Raw genomic sequence first — 17091 nt, 5'->3', positions numbered from 1 at the left:
GGGCCTCACCATGGATCTATACAATGGCATAATGACTTCAGGCTTACGGCTGACGAAACTCCTGCGTATGCAACCTATGATTTGCCTTGCCTTGGATGAAGCTTGCTCCACTTGATTGGCAGTCTTCATGTTCTCACTGACTATCACCCCTAAGTCTAGTTCTGCTTCAGTTCTTGTTAGGATCTCGCCATTAAGGGTGTAAGTCTTGCATGGATTTTGGCTGCCCAGGTGCATGACTGCATTTTTTGGCATTGAAGCTGAGTTGCCAGGACCTAGACCAGCGCTCCAGTAGGAGTAGGTCATGCATCATGGATACTAGGTAGAATCATCCTTGTCTCTCAGAAGATGAAACAGGATACCCATTTCATCAAACTAATTCATCTACATCACATATTTTACAATGGTTAACTGGTTTGCCTTGAAGAAATCAAGGGCAAAATGACAGAAGACATCAAATCTGATAATGAGGTATTTGCGGAAATACCCCCTACATTCCTACTTTAATCAAAACATTACATGAAGAAACCTGGAGAAGGCGACAATCACAAGTACCTGTGTTAATGCAAACGTCAATGCTCAAAGCTGCACACAGGTGGGACCACAATGCAACAGTAATGTAAAAAATGAGCTCAGCGATGTTCAAAGCAAATTAATTATATTTTTTTTTTCCAAAATCATTTTTATTAATTTTTTCAAAAAAGCACAATTAAGAACAACAATACAGTGTAGAAACAAAGCTGTTATAGGTAACAAGACATTCAACCATAATAATAAATCATCTGTGCAAGTAGTTAGAACCCCCACCTCCCCATCCCCCACCCCAGGGCTGCAAAATTAATTATATTTATAGTTTATTAAAATGCGCTATATTGCCTTTGCTAACTTGCAGACCAAGATGGTTTAAAATCTAAAATGATAATTATGAAAGAAATAACAATGTTTGAATAGAAAAGAATATTACATTCACTCAGAATCTTTCAAACCTGAAAGAAACAGAAGATTATGGAGGAGTAGTATTGGAGGAGTATGGAGGAGTAGTATTGCGGTATATAAACTACTACTAGTAGTATAAGTAGTAGTAGGTATAGTGGAGTTTGAGTAGGGAGGAAAGGGGAGGGTTACCATATTTGTGAAGACAAAAAAGGGCCCCACCTACTCCCTGCCTCCCACCCCTACCCACTCCTGCCTCCCACCAGTCCCACCCCTCCACCTTTCCATCTATTTCCATAGTCCCTGTAACTTTTAGCCCTCATCTACCCTCCACTGCTGTTTACTACTACTACTATTTATTATTTCTATAGCTCTACCAGATGCATACAGTGCTGTATCATTAAACACACAAAACACAGTCCCTGCTCGAAAGAGCTTACAAAGGGAGAAGAGGTAGAGAGGGTAGGGGGCTACAGAGGGCATGACAAACAAATATCTCATCACTATCTCTCCTTCCTTCCCTTGCCTCCCAGGCCATTCTTTTATTCCTGTCCCCATATTTCACTCCTCATCCAGTTACTCTTCCTTCTTTCCCCTTTCTCCTGTACCCAGGATCAATATCTGTCTCTTCTCACCTCTGTCCGCCCCCCCCCCCCCCCCATGGTACTGCATCTCTCTCCCCATCACATCCCTGGGTCCACTGTCTTTCTCTAGCTCCCCGCCATCCCAGCATCTGCCTCTCTCTCCCTGTTCACCCTCTATTCCCCAAAAGCTCCCCAATTGTAGCACCTCTCACTACCCCCCACCCAAACTACCCTCCCCCAAGAGTGCTTCTCTCTCTCCCTACAACTACCTCCCCCCATGGGTACTTCTCTCTCCCCCTCCCTCCTTGCAACCCCCCTCCCCCTTAGGTGCTTCTCTATCCCCCTTCTCCCTCCTTGAAAACTCCTCCCACACACACATACAGGTGCCTTCTATCTCAGAACCCCTCCAGGTGGATCCCCATGGCATGACTGCTCTCTCTAGCCACCCACCTTGGCGCTATAGTCAATCTTCAGGCTGCTGGCAGCCCTGGAAGCCTTCTCTCTACTATGACTTCTTGTTCCTATGTAGGCGGGACACTACTTAGAGGTGGCTTCTAGGGCAAGCCAAAGACAGCAGGCTCATCTCGATGAGCTGCCAGCAACCTGAAGAAGATGGAATTGTATCACCAAGAAGATAAGTGGGGGAGAGCCACCGGACTCCTGGGTGTAAGCTGGCCCTGCCAAACTGGGTGGGCTTGCGTCTGACTAAACCCGGACAGACTTCCCCACTTTAAAAAAACTTGTCTGGACACCCAAACAGTCCTCTAAAAAAAGAATATGTCCAGGTTTTCCAGAATGTATGGTAACCCTAGGGGAGGGGGAAAAGCAAGGAATAAATTTTATGCATGGTTAGATTACACTATTAAACAGGAAGTAGAGGGAGGAATATGGCTGATATATGTGCACAAAGGTTCTGCAGTAATAACAGCTCTTGAGCACATGTCCAGACAAAAATGAAAGTGCCAGCATACATTGGTACTTTTTTTCAGCATCTATGAGCTCCACAAATATTACCAGATCATGGAATTTTTGCAAGGTTCATATTTAGTTGCAAAACAACAGGTGCAGGTGTACCGTGTTTCCCTGAAAATAAGACAGTGTCATATTAATTTTGGGCCCAAAAAAATGCACTAGGTCTTATTTTTGGGGTAGGTCTTATTTTTTTCATGTACATGATCATCTATCCCTTCCTCTCCTTCACCCCAATTCTTCCTCTTTCCTTTCTCTTCCCCGCATGTGTAGCATCTTTCCTCCACTATCCATCCCCTTGTGCCTTCCCTCTGCAGCATCTTTCTATCCCTCCCTCCCATAAAACAGACATGGGTACTTTACAAGTAAGGGCTAGATTCACTAACCTGGAGATCCGTATCTGATCCGTGGGCGATTGCAGGCAGGCCGACAAATTCACTAAAGGCCTACATGCAAATGGGGGCGATCGTTGCCACGTCCCCCACCGACCGCACGGATCGCTGGAGAGCTATCCTTGAACATGTGCAGACCATCTTCATTGACTGTAGATGGTCTGTGCATGCGCTGGCCCTTCGAGCCCAGCAGAGCTTTTTTCCTTTTTTTTTTAAACTTGACTGTTTTTTGTTTTTTTTTTTACTTCGCGCGCCCGTGGTTTTAACCCACATTAAACCCGTGGGTTAAAACTACGGGCTTGCACTGCGGGGAAAGGCAGGCGAGTTGGGACTGAGCAGGGAAGGCAAGTCGGGGCAGAAAGGCAGGAGAAGTCGGCAGAGAGCAGGAAAGGTCGTGAGCGACTGGTCCCCACCAGTCGCTTCTTTTTGGATCGGCCAGCCCAGTCGGTGTTGCTGAAAAAGTTCAGTGAATCGCGTCCTTCCTGCTTTGCATGTACAGATCAGAATCGGATCAGCCATGAGGTTAGTGAATCGGGTCGAGGTCGCAAACCGATTAGTACACGATCGGTTTGCTTAGTGAATCTAGCCCTTAGTGGGAGTTAGGAGTTAAAAGCACGTTAATGCTGGCAGTAGCTCTGAGCATCAGCCCCTTTGTATTTATTATCCATTGGCTTTGCATTAATAACAAACCATTGCATTAATAACAAACCATGCTGATCACTGCCTATCAAAATATTACCAACACAGGTCACATCTCTCTCAGAGGTAAATTCTTACATAAACATCACACAACCTACATGCATTCTTCCTATCTCCACTCCCTGGAATATTTCCAGAATCTGCAGACAGATGGGACAGTATTCAAAAGCCACCATTTTTGCTGGCAAAATGCATTTTTACTTGGGCTGTACATCAATTACAATTTTTAATCACATAAAGCACCCCCTCATAAAGCCTTTCCTCATGTATAGTGCAATATACACAAAGCAGACATAAATTCTCAAAACTGACACATTTCAATTCAGTTGTCCCATAGAAAGGCAGTATATCAAATTCCATTACCCCCTTTACTAAACTAAAAATAAAATCATTTATCCTTACTTTGTTGTCTGGTGATTTTATCTATTATGTAATGTCCACTTTCCTATCAGTGTGTGAATCAATGCCTGCTCTTGCACTGACAGAAGGGAGACATTTTACTCAGAACAAAGGCCTGCACATTACCATGGTGTTGTGCACTGTTTTTCATGTCAGCACATCCTATATAATAAAACCCTAAGCGCACATGCGCTCTTAGGATTTCGTGTTCCCTGCCGCTGTGGTGTGTGATCCGTGGCAGCCAACCCAGCGGCAGGGAACATTCTGGCCACTCCCCTCCTCTCACCCTCACTCACCCTGGAAGCCAGACAAGCTCTCGCCCTGCCCGCGTCCTCGGCAGGGAACACATCTCGGCCCTCACTCGCCGCTGCCGCCGCTACTGCTGCTGCTGCTGATCCTCCTGTAAAGAGCAGCCTGCGATGGTGGCCGGCTTTAGCGAACCTCGCAGGCCGCTCTCCAACTCAGTAGCACGTTCCCTCTGACACGATCTCGTGCGTCAGAGGGAACATGCTACCGAGGCTGGAGAGCGGCCTGCGAGGTTCGCTAAAGCCGGCCACCATCGCAGGCTGATCTTTACAGGAGGATCAGCAGCGTGAGAGGAGCCGCCGCCGGCACTTTTAAAACTTGAAACAAAAACCTTCGGCCACAGCAGGCCAGCCCGCAGGAAGGGAAGGGGGAGGGGCCAAACAGAGCAGGACAGCTCACGGTAAGAGAAGGGAATTGCTTCACAGGGACCTGGAGGGGAAGGGAAATACCGCTGCTGCTTCTGCAAAGGAAAGTGGGGGGGGAGAAGGGAGTGGGGAGGGGTGGGGGAAAATGCTGCTACTACTTCACAGGGACCTGGAGGGGAAGGGAAATACCGCTGCTGCTGCTTCTGCAAAGGAAAGTGTGGGGGGGGGGAGGAGAGACAGAAAGAAATACAGACAAAGGAGGCCAGGGAGAGAGACAGACAGAAATAAAGACAGACAGGGGACCAGAGAGACAGACAGACAGTCAAAGGGTGCCAGGAAGAGAGAGAGAAAAATAGCAGGAGGGAGAGAGACAGAAAGAAAGGAAGAAAGAGACAGGATCAGGGAGAGAGACATAAATAAAGAAAGACAGACAGGCATATATTCTAGCACCCGTTAATGTAACGGGCTTAAACACTAGTTATATATATTTTTTAACATTGCCATGATTTACGTGCTGTTAGTTTATTGCACTCGAAGATAACATAAGATTTGCCATACTGGGACAGATCGCAGGTCCATCAAGCCCAGTATCCTATTTTCAACAGTGGCCAATTCAGGTCACAAGTACCAGGCAAGATCCCAAGAAGTAAAACAGATTGTATGCTTCTTAATTTAGGAATATGCAGTGGATTTCCCCAAGTCCATCTTAATAATGGCTTATAGATTCTCTTTTAAGGAAGTTATCCAAACATTTTTGAAACCCAGCAAAGCTAAGTTCTGGAAATATAAATGTTTTCAACAGAGGCAGTTCCTGGGTTAAGAACTAGCTGACTGTAGCCCCTCCCAAGCAAGAACTCAGGAAGGACAGCAGATTCATCTCTCCATCCCACATTAGAGAATGACGCGAGGACAAATTTTTCCCCATCCACGCGGGAACTCATTTTCCCGTTCCATCCCAACGGAGTTCTACTACCTCTCTTCTTGTATATCTCTATTTCCTTTCTCTGGTCTTCTGCTTATGGCTACAATTCACTTTCTGCTTTTCATACTCATCAATCTTACTCCCTTTCCCTCTTCTCTTCTTACCACAAGTTCTCACTATCCTTTTTCTTTTCCTATCCCCTCACCATCCATATTGTCATCTACCTTATTCACTGCACTCAAGCATTCTCTTTTCCATTCATCCATATCCTTTTTCATTGAGCCCCACCCATCTTCATCATTGCCGTCATTATTCCCTTTTGCTTCGGCACACTCTTACTCCTGCTCACTGCCTGGGACATCAATCCAAACGCTGGTCCTCCATCCCATCTGCTTCCCCACATGTGCAACCGCCCTAACCTTATACCTATTCCTCTCCTTCAGTCCTCCTCTCTCTTTCTCATGTGCCCTATGGAATGCTCACTCTGCCTCCAACAAAATGCCCTATATTCATGACCTTTTTATCTCTCAGTCCCTCCACTTGCTTGCTCTAACTGAAATATGGATTTGCCCTGAGGACTCCACTACAGCTGCTGTCCTCTCCCATGGTGGCTACTACTTCTCCCATACACCTCGTCCTACTTGTCGAGGCGGAGGTGTTGAGCTTCTTTTTTGCAGATTCCAACCTTTTCTCCCTCCTCAATCCCACAATCTTTCCTCATTTGACATCCACTCAACCCACTTATTCACTCCTCTACTTCTGCGGATAGCGGTCATTTATTATCCCCTCAACCAGTCCCCTTCCTCCTTCACACTGAATTTGACTCCTGGCTTTGGGGCTTTATTGATTCATCTTCTCCCTTCCTCATTCTTGGGGATTTTAACTTTCACTCTGATGATCCCACAAACATGTATGCTTCTAAGTTTCTTGCATTAACCTCCTCATTTAGCCTCCAGCTATGCTCCACTACCCTCACTCACCGGGATGGCCACTGCCTTGATCTTGTCTTTTTCTCCAACTGCTCTCTCTAACTTCTCTACCTCACTGCTCCCCATCTCTGTTCATCATCTGATAACCTTCACAATTACTCACTCTCAGGCATGCCCAGTCACCTCCAACAGGTTTCGAAATCTTCAAGCCCTCGATCCTTCCATGCTCTCAACCACTGTTTCACCCCTCCTTGTATCCAACTATATTATTCAAGTCTGCACACGAGGCTATCTTGTCATTTACAACTCTACTCTCTCCTCTGCTCTGGACACCCATGCTCTCTCTGTTCCCCGCTCCGTCAGATGTACCAAACCTCAACCTTGGCTTGCTCCCAGTATCAATTACTTACATTCCTGTACCTGCTCTGCCGAGAGCCTTTGGCTTAAATTTCACACACATGCTGACTTTCTTCACTTTAAATTTTTGCTGACCTCCTTTAATTCTGCACTTACACAGGTAACACAAGACTACATCCAACTAACTCCCTTTCTTCCAATCCCTGTCATCTCTTTGCCATGCTGAACTCCCTCAAAGCGCTCCCACCTCCGACCCTTATCTCTCCCCCCAGACTATGGCTAATAACTTCCATGACAAGGTCCACAAGATCACCCTTGAATTCACTACAAAGTCACATCCTTCTCCCCTACCCACCATCCACTCTCCTAAACTTCAAACTCACACCACCCCTCCATCCTTCATCCAATCAACTCAGGAAGCTCCTCTTGCCTGGTCCCACCCTTTCATCCCTCCATTAACTACTGCTGACTTTTCTTCCTTCTCTGAAATCACAGAGGAAGAAATTACACAACTTCTGTCTTCAGCAAAGCCTACTAAATGTCCCTACGACCCTATTCCCACCCCTCTACTTGACCCCATCTCACAAACTGTTATCCTTCCCATCTGTCATATTCTCAACCTATCCATTTCCATCAACTGTGGTGGTTAAGCCATTTCTCAAAAAACCCTCACTGGACCCCACCTGCCTGTCCAACTATCACTCTGTCTCCCTTCTTCCATTCTTATTCAAGCTACTCAAACGTTTTGTTCTCCATCGCTGCCTGGACTTCCTTTCAACTTGACAGATTCTTGATCCTCTACAATCTGACTTTTGCCCCTAACACTCCACAGACACTGCTTTCACCAAAGTCTGCAGTGACCTGTTCATGGCCAGATCTAAGAGCCTTTACTTAATCCTCATCCTTCTTGACCTGTCTGCTGCCTATCATACCATTAATCACAGCTTATTCCTTGATACGCTGTTCTTGCTTGTTCTGCGAATCTGTCTTCTCCTGGTTTGCCTCCTACCTCTCCCATCCACCTTTAGAGTATGTGTTGGTGGGTCCTCTTCTGTTGCTATCCCGCTAGCAGTTAGCATTTCCCAGGACTCTCTTAGGACCTCTTACCTTCTCTACACCTCTTCCCTTGGTACCCTGATCTCCTCATATGGCTTCCAGTATCAACTATATGCTGATGACTCCCAGATTTACTTCTCTCCACCCGAAATGTCATCTAAAGTCCAAGAAAGTCTCTGCTTGTTTGGCTGACATTGCTGCCTGGATACTCTGAATCATCTGAAACTAAACCCTGATGACTCCCAGATCTACCTCTCTCCACCCGAAATGTCACCTAAAGTCCAAGAAAAAGTCTCTGCTTGTTTGGCTGACATTGCTGCCTGGATACTCTGCCGTCATCTGAAACTAAACGCTGATGACTCCCAGATCTACCTCTCTCCACCCGAAATGTCACCTAAAGTCCAAGAAAAAGTCTCTGTTTGTTTGGCTGACATTGCTGCCTGGATACCCTGCCATCATCTAAAACTAAACATGTCCAAGACTGAGCTGTTCCTCTTTCCTCCTAAACCCTCTGCTCCTCCATTCTCCATCTTGGTAAATAATATTGTCATCGTTCTGATCTCCTCTGCTCACAACCTTGGAGTCGTCTTTGATTACGACCTCTCATTTTCTTCACACATCCAACAAACTAAGGCCTGTCACTTCTATCTCTACATCACTAAAATTCACCCCTTCCTCTCTGAGCACACTACCCGGACCCTTGTCCACACTCTTGGAACCTCATGCTTAGATTATTGCAATCTACTTCCAACTTGTCTCTCGCAGTGCTACCTCTCCCCATGCAATCTGTCACTCTCTTACCCGCTCGCCGCCACAGGAAAGGAAGGGAAGGGCCAGTGATGTGCAAGCAGACTCACAAGTCTTCCCCCGACGTCAATTCTGACGTTGGAGAGAAGGTCCGACCTTATCTCCAACATCAGAATTGATGTCGGGGGAAGGCTTGTGGGCCCGATTGCACGCCGCCAGCCCTTCCCTTTGTGGAGTTGCAGCAACAGTGGGTGAACGGCGGACCAGGGAGGAGGAATCGACGCAGCAGGGAGGAAGGCAGGCAGGCTTCGTTGTGGGAGGGAGGAAGGACAAAGGCTGGAAGGCTGTGAGGGGGAGGAGGCATGAACTCGGGACATAGGAAGGAAGGAAGGAGGGAGGGAATAGAAAAAGACAATTGGGCCTGAGTAAGGAAGGAAAGATAGAAAAAACTGAAATTGCCAGATAACAAAGGTAGGATTTCAATTTAGTGATCAAAATCTGTCTGCTGTAGTATATTTGTCTATTTTTCTAGGGGGCTGGGTTCAGAGACACAATTTTGGTTCAAAATATTTTTTCTTGGTTTTTCCTCCTCTAAATCTAAGGTGTGCCTTATGGTCACGTGCGTCTTATGGAGCGAAAAATACGGTAAGTGTACAATCCTGAATTTTACCCAAGGAAATATCATTGAATACTGTCCTTTCAATACCTACATCAGCATTTCTTTAATTGAAATGCAGAGAGAAAAAAAACAGGACTTGGTTTTAAAAAAAAAAAACAACAAAAAACCTGTGGTTAAATTATTTAAAAAAATAGCTATAGCTTTTATCTGGATAGTTCTACTCCAAAGGAGGTTCTACTCCTATCAACACAGAAATTACCCTCCAGTATAGTGGAGAACAAAGCAATGATACAACATACTATATATGCAAAGTTTTTGACCACAGTCCATACTGCCCAATGGGCTATACAAAAGTGATTCCCTTAGAGATGCTGACACACTCACAAGTTCCAGACAACTCTGTCTTAACTGTTAGCCCACATCTGCTACCCATACTCTGAACTCCAATTCCTACCAAAACTCTAGTAATAAACTGCTGATAGAACATGAAAAGTATTTGTTTGGTTTTAAATCTGCAAAGTTTTTCACATGGCTTTAAAAATTCTGAACTACAGTATCATTAAATACCACTTCCATCAATACAGTGCTACATCTGTATCCACAGATAGACTTCTGCAAAAGTTGTATGTTAATCAACTACACAATTTGTCCCAGTTCCAAGATCTTTCTTCTGCCGTAAAAGCCATGGCATGGACATAGATGTTAAACCAAATGAGAATTCTCAAAAATCTTTTTGTCCTAGGCTCCACAGACAGAACAGCATTGCAGTGTTTAAGGATGATGAGAAAAATCTGTGGTCCCTGGTCAACATCACATGTAAAAAATATATAATGATGAAGCAACTCAGGATTTAAATCTGAAGGCAAGAAAGTACATATTGTTTTTAGTACTTAGACATGCTCAACCACAATATAATTAGCTCACCCCTACAAACGTTACTAGAGCCTCTTTGTAGTCAGCTTATGAAATTCTACAAATGCAGAAACAGGACGGAATCAAGCAATGTCGGTGTGCAAGCTTAGAAAAGCAAGGCTGCATGTTACTTAGGAAGTACTAGCATCACTGTGGCTCCCATGGAGAAAATAAGATATCAAGTAACAATCATTTCATATAACTCTTACTGCACCACAGAACCTCTCTCCAACAAACTAGAGCACATTAAAGATAACAGAGGGAAAACTGGATTAGAAAATCACTTTCAGTCTGAGTGGAGTAGCAGCCAACTAGATGCAGTGTACCTGACAACATGTACCACCCTCATTGTTTCATGCTAAGCATACAGACCATGGCAGCATCTCCATGAATAAAATGCATAAACACAGGTAACATGGGACGCGGGGGTGGGAGAGCTTGGAATTTTGAAAGCAACTATTAACAAGTTTCTCCACTAAAGTCTTACCTTCCATCCAGTACTTCACAGAGTCTTTTCCCTGCATTTTCTGCAGGCACAAAAGTATGTGAGGAGAAGCAGGAAAAAAAGCAGCATGGGATTTTCTAAACAAAATTTCTGATGTATACTTTTGCCCCCACCCCTGCCTCTTTATCCTGTGGAAGTAGGGGTTAGTATTCACTATTTTTAAATGTTTTATTATAGAATTTCAATGATACAATTTAAGTGATATTCTTTGTACAGTAAATATTTCTAACCAACAAATCATAAGAAAGATTTTTTTTTTAAAAGCTATGGACCACAAGAAAAGGGGATTCTAGATCATCAACAGAAAAAAATGGAAGGTAGTATTCAGTTTATTTATTCAAATTTACTAACATCAACCTAAAAAACAGTTGTTAATCAATATGCTTGATCATAGCATTGTTTGTAAACTAATGGGGAGAATAAGCAAAGAAGCGTTTGTGCGTGTATGTTAGAGCTGTCCAATTCAGGAAAAAAAAATTTCGATTCGTAAAAGAAGGAAGACAAAAAATGGAATTGTGCAACTGAAAGAAGCTTTGAACTGCTATGTGGAAAGTGATGAAGAAAAAGCAAACGTGCTAAACAAACACTTCTGTGTTCAAGGAAGAAAATCTTGGGGAAGGACCACGATTAGCAGGCAAAATTACATATGAAAATGGAGTGGATACCGCACCATTCATGGAAGAAAGTATTTATGAACAACTTGAAAAATTGAAGGTTGACAAAGCCATGGGACCAGGCGGGATCCATCCCTGGATATTGAGGGAGCTCAAGAGAGGTTCTGGCAGCTCCAGTTAAAGGTTTGTTTGACAAATCCCTGGTTCTGTGGGATTGGAGAAGAGCAGATGTAGTTCTTCGTCACAAAACTAGTCGCAGAGATGAAATGCGAAATCACAGGCCGGTAAGCTTCACTTCAGTTCAGACAACTTCAAAACATTCAGAAAAGAAATCAAAACCCTGCTTTTCAAAAAATTCATCCAAATATCTTAACCCCTCCTCTTTTACCTCCAGAAGATTCACCTACCTTCAGATAACCTTCCCCCAAATTACCCACCTTAACACCTTCCAATTAAACAAATACCATAAATAGATTGTAACCTACCCTCTCTAACTGAATTCCATATGTATTTTTCATACAGTTCTTCACTGTCAGTTTAATTTCCATCCTATAAATTCACATAGAATTTTTCTTTTTTCAACCATCTTTATTTTCTCTTTATTAATTTCCAGGTACTTTAGTTAGATTGTGAGCCTTCGGGACAGTAAGGGAATTTTTTAAGTACCTTCTTACTTCTCATTTATAATCTTAATGTATATTTTATTCAAACCGCTTAGAACCTAACGGATGTAGCGGTATATAAGAAATAAATTACATTACATTACATTATTGAAAAAATAATGGAAGCATTGCTGAAGGAGATGATAGGGAAATTCCTAGAATCTGATGGGTTACAAGATCCGAGGCTTTATTAAAAGTAAATCATGCCAAAGAAATCCGACTGAATTCTTTGACTGGGTGACCAGAGAATTAGATCGAGGAAGTATTCCCCCAATGTCAATTCTGATGTTGGAGAAAAGGTCCAGGCCAGCCAATCGCCAGTCCAGCTAGACCCATTGCAACAAAATCACCTATAGAAATGCCAACAAACAGTTCGTGGAATGATTTTGAAGAGATTAAATTCAAAGACACAAAATGGTTTCTCCTAAAATACTCCAAAGCATACTGCAGCCTTGACACCTGCCCTCCTTACCTGATTCAAAGCAGCCACCCCAACAACCATACAAATAACAACCCAATGACTCAACTATCACCTATCACTGGCTTTTTCCCCCAAATCAGGAGGAGAAATTATCTTAATGCCCATTCCCAAGAACCCAAAACTCAGCCCCTCTGATGTGACCAACTATTGGTCAGTAGTTTCCATCCCCCTATTTATCAAAATGATGGATGGAAGGATATGTCACAGAGCAACTTGAATGCTACTTACAGTGCTTCAATATCTTCCACCCTTCACAATCGGTTTTCAAAAAAATATCACAGTACTGAGAAGGTTTTTGCAGTGCTAGTAACATGCAGTAAAGAACTACTAAGCAAGGGTCACAGCACAATCATAATCCAATTTGACCTAAGCAGTGCATTTGATCTAATAGACTTCGATCAAATGTCTTAGATCCTCAGTGATTTCAAATTTAGTGGCCCAGATCTCTCCTGGTTCCAAGGCTTACAAACAACTCAGCACTATGTTGTACATAAGGATGGTGTACTTTCTGACAGTTGGCACCCTCCCAGCAGGGTCCCCCAAGGATCTCCACTTTCACCATCAGTTTTCAACTTGGGAACCATCAGTTAGATCTACTCGCCTTCACAATTGGGATTGAAGAAAAATCACAGTACCAAAATGGTGGTTGCAGCACTAGTAACATGCAGATGACATAACGATCATGCTACATGTAACAGCTTCATTAACCAGCACCCTCATCACATCATGGAAAACTGGACCTCAGCCCACTACCTCAAACTAAATAAGAACAAAATCAAATTCCTCTGGCTAGACCCATGAACTGATCCACACTACACTTCAAGGATTACAGCAGATGACACAGACTTTTCCATTAGAACTACAATCCCGAATCTTAGGAGTAGAAATTGATAAAAACCTATCCATGAAGAGCCACGTAAAATCATTAATAAAACAATCTTTCCTTGTGATGAAAAAGTTAAGATTCATCAGATAATACTTAATACTTCAAAACAGAGGCTTTCCAAAATTAAGTGCAATCCCAAATCCTATCTTGACAAGATACTGACTAAAACACTGCTATCGCGTCTTCTATAGGCGGACTATGGAAATCAGAACACCTACAGCCCTACTACGTGAAACTATATTGGCTGCCCATAACCGCAAGGATCAAATTTAAAATTAGACATCAATGCCTTTAAGATCCTGACAGGGAATACCCCAGACTACCTAACAGAGTTAGCCACCCCAAGCCAAGGTGCCTCCAAAAGATATTCCACCAGAAATCTTTTCCACATAAAATTCCCAGCATGCAACAATATCAATTAGCAAAATGCTGGAACCAACTACCACTTACAGTACAATCTTGTGACCACTATATCAGGTTCAGAAAACTTTTAAAAGCATTTCTGTACCAAGACAGAGAATCAACCTGGAAGTAACTGTATTGGTAATTGTAAAACACAAAAATAATGGAGACATTCACCTCTGCACAAGGAACCACAGAATCCAATAGATGAGAGCAGAACAGGCCAGATCTTCAAACTTTAGTAGCAACCAATAGTACAGTACATAAATGCGTCTTATGACTTGTCAGATGTTTTTATGACTGATTGATTTGACGCATTTTATGTATTGTATTATTGATTGCTATTAAAGTTTGAAGACCTGGCCTATTCTGCTCTCATCTATTGGATTCCGATGGTAATTGTAAAAGCCCATTTCTAAACTGTCCATTGCATCTCCTGAGTTATAATGATGAGTCAAAGATGACTTACTTAAACTTGTAACTATGACCTAACTATATTAATAACTGTTCTGATCTACCTGTACTAGCAACTCTATTGAATGTCCATGTCAAACTGTCCATTGTAACTTCCTGGATAACTGTAATGTAATCTGACCTTGAACTGGATAGGTAAAGGTGGGATAGAAAACCTGATTAACATAACATACGAGGGGTGTTCAATAATTTATCTATCTCAGCAAGAAAGAAAAATGTTTTCAAAAAAACTTTTGTTTTATTTTCAGTATAGTTCCTTGATAGCTCCATACACTTCAACCACTTTTTCTGCAATGACTTTAATCCCTTTGAAAATAATTCTTCTGTTTGACCTTCAAACCATGGCATCATAGCTTCTTTGACATCATCACTTGAAAACCGCTGTCCATTGAGAGATTTCTTCAAAACTCGAACAGGAAATAATCCAAGGGAGCCAGGTCAGGACTGTAGGGTGCATGGTTCAGCTGCTGAAACCCAAATTCTCGGAAAGCAGCCTGTGATTGCCATGACATGTGCACTGGCACATTGTCGTGAAGAAGCAGCACACCTGCTGTGAGTTTTCCTCATCTTTTCTCCTTGATTGACTTTCGCAAAGCGATCATTATGTTGGCGTAACTCCCCAGTTATGGTTGTCTTGTGTGGCATGAACTCCAGAAGCAAAAGTCCTTCATCATCCCAAAAGACAGTGGCCATGACCTTACCTGCAGATTTTTCTGTCTTAAACTTTTTTTGGGTTGGGGGATGACTTGTGCCTCCACTACTTTGACTTCATTTTGGACTTCATCTCTGTGATAGACCCAAGTCTTATCTCCAAATGATAAAAAAAAGTTCACTTGGTCTTCACGGAGCATCTCCACGTTCTCCTGGCCGCACTGGAACCTCGAGACATTCTGGCATGACGTCAGCATTCTTGAAACCCATCTTACACTAACCTTGGACATGCTCAACTTTTCATTAATTATTTTCCTGCCGAGATGCCCATTTCTTCAGCTATTCAGGAATCCTTAATCTGTCTGACAAAATTAAATCCTCAACTTTCTTGCACATTTCTGTGGAAGTTGCTTCCACATGCCGTCCAGTGTGAGGATCATCTTCAATGGACTCTCTACCCCACTTAAACTGCTTGCTCCAAAATTTTACTTTGTAGGATGATGGGACACTCACCATAAGCTGCAGTCATGTGTTCAAGGCTCTCCTTTGGCTTTTTCCCTTCTTTTGTGAGAAATTTTATTACTGAACGGTGCTCCAAAACTAGCAGATTCTCACAAGAACTCTCCTGACATCTTGTCTCTTGTAATGCTAGACTTACATTGAGCCACAACTGTGAACAAGTAACCTTAAGACATGTCACAACATGCTTGCTACTTTCTTTCATACTCAGGTAGATAAATTATTGAGCACCCCTTGTAACACCTATATTGTAACTATATTGAGCATCATAGTTGCTAGTTATTTTCCAGATAAAAGGTTGCTATGTGCTTGATCTGTTGAGATAACCTAGGATTCTATAATTCTTACAAGACATTTGGAAGGGCCCTGTAAAATAACCACAACAAGAAAATAATATATCAAAAGTAACAAATTTACATACGTGTTAGGTGAAAGATCCCATCACAGGCACTAATATGAGACAGAAAGGCATTCCCCAGACCTTGTCCGGTACTGGCTCCTTTCACAAGGCCAGCAATGTCAACCACATTAAGAAAAGCCGGAACTTTGCTGAAAGATAAATGTGAAAGTTTCTCCATTAAGCAGAAGCCTAAAGCAATTCAGTACAATGAAAGATATGGTAGTCAACTATATCCTAGCCACAGTTCATTCCTTATCCCCCCCCTTTGAATTTAGAATGGACGTAACCTTTCACTGTCCAAAATAGTGCCAATGTCTACCCAGCTAACCTGCATCTATCATTTTGATACTGTAAGTCATCTCTGCATAAGATCAAAGGTGTCATCCTCACAGTCAGCTGAGCCCAGTCAGCCCTATTGTGCAGATTTGATGTCCAGTGCTACAGCATGCAACATGTACCACCAGATAGCACAGTTACTTACTATAACAAGTGTTATCCCGAGACAGGAGGCAGATATTCTCACATGTGGGTGATGTCATCCATGGAGCCCCGGTATGGACAGTGGAAAGTGTAGTATCACTTTAAGCTTTAACAAGCTTTAACATGTGCGAGTGCCTTACAAGGTCATCAGTTCTATGCCCAAGCGCAGAAGACAACTACGGGAGGTGGGCGGGTTGTGAGAATATCTGCCTGTTGTCCCAGGATAACACCTGTTTCAGTAAGTAACTGTGCTTTATCCTTAGACAAGCAGGCAGCATATTCTCACATGTGGGACTCCCTAGCTTTAGTAAAGGGATGGAGGGAGAGTTGGGTTTCAAAAAATCACAAAAATTTGAGTTGCCTTGCAAAAACCATGACCTAATGTCTGATCCGACAGCACAGAAGCAAGGGAAGGAACCTAACGAAAAAAGGAAAAAGGAACTCCATGCTCTACTAGAGGTAAAAGGAGAATTCCAAGAAAGCTCATACAGTATGTATGGAAGTTGAGAAAATAATAAACAACCTCCTAGAGGCAGGCAAATCTAAATCTAGGTGATGGAGACGCCAAAAAGATTCAATAATCAAATAAGAAAGGACTACTGATAAATGCACCCATATGGAGTAGCAGACCGAATGAGCAGGTGAAACCAGCCAGGTCTTAAGAATAGATACAAATGAGAAGGGAAAGAAATTTTGTAAACAACAAAAGCATGCTTCTCGTGAAAAGAATAGTCTGAGAGGATAAAAAGGAGGAACTATCCTAGAAGGAAAGAAAAGCCAATGCTATGAAGTATAAAATTAGAATGACACAGCAACTTACTGTGGAGAAAA

At 42.9% G+C, this 17091-nt stretch overlaps 1 protein-coding gene across 2 annotated transcripts in view; it reads right to left on the bottom strand.

The window, feature by feature from the left end:
* OLA1 (Obg like ATPase 1) overlaps positions 1 to 17091 on the bottom strand; it is a 488867-nt gene that overhangs the window by 453000 nt on the left and 18776 nt on the right. For both annotated transcript variants that reach the window (XM_033946390.1, XM_033946391.1), the window contains exon 4: positions 15802 to 15929. In XM_033946390.1, the coding sequence (XP_033802281.1) occupies positions 15802 to 15929 (128 nt within the window). The remainder of the gene's footprint in view (positions 1 to 15801; positions 15930 to 17091) is intronic.

Source organism: Geotrypetes seraphini, chromosome 5, assembly GCF_902459505.1.
Source record: "Geotrypetes seraphini chromosome 5, aGeoSer1.1, whole genome shotgun sequence".
In the NCBI taxonomy this organism is placed as follows: domain Eukaryota; kingdom Metazoa; phylum Chordata; class Amphibia; order Gymnophiona; family Dermophiidae; genus Geotrypetes; species Geotrypetes seraphini.
The sequence above is the reverse complement of the archived record's forward strand: the minus strand, read 5'-3'. Positions and strand labels throughout refer to the sequence as shown.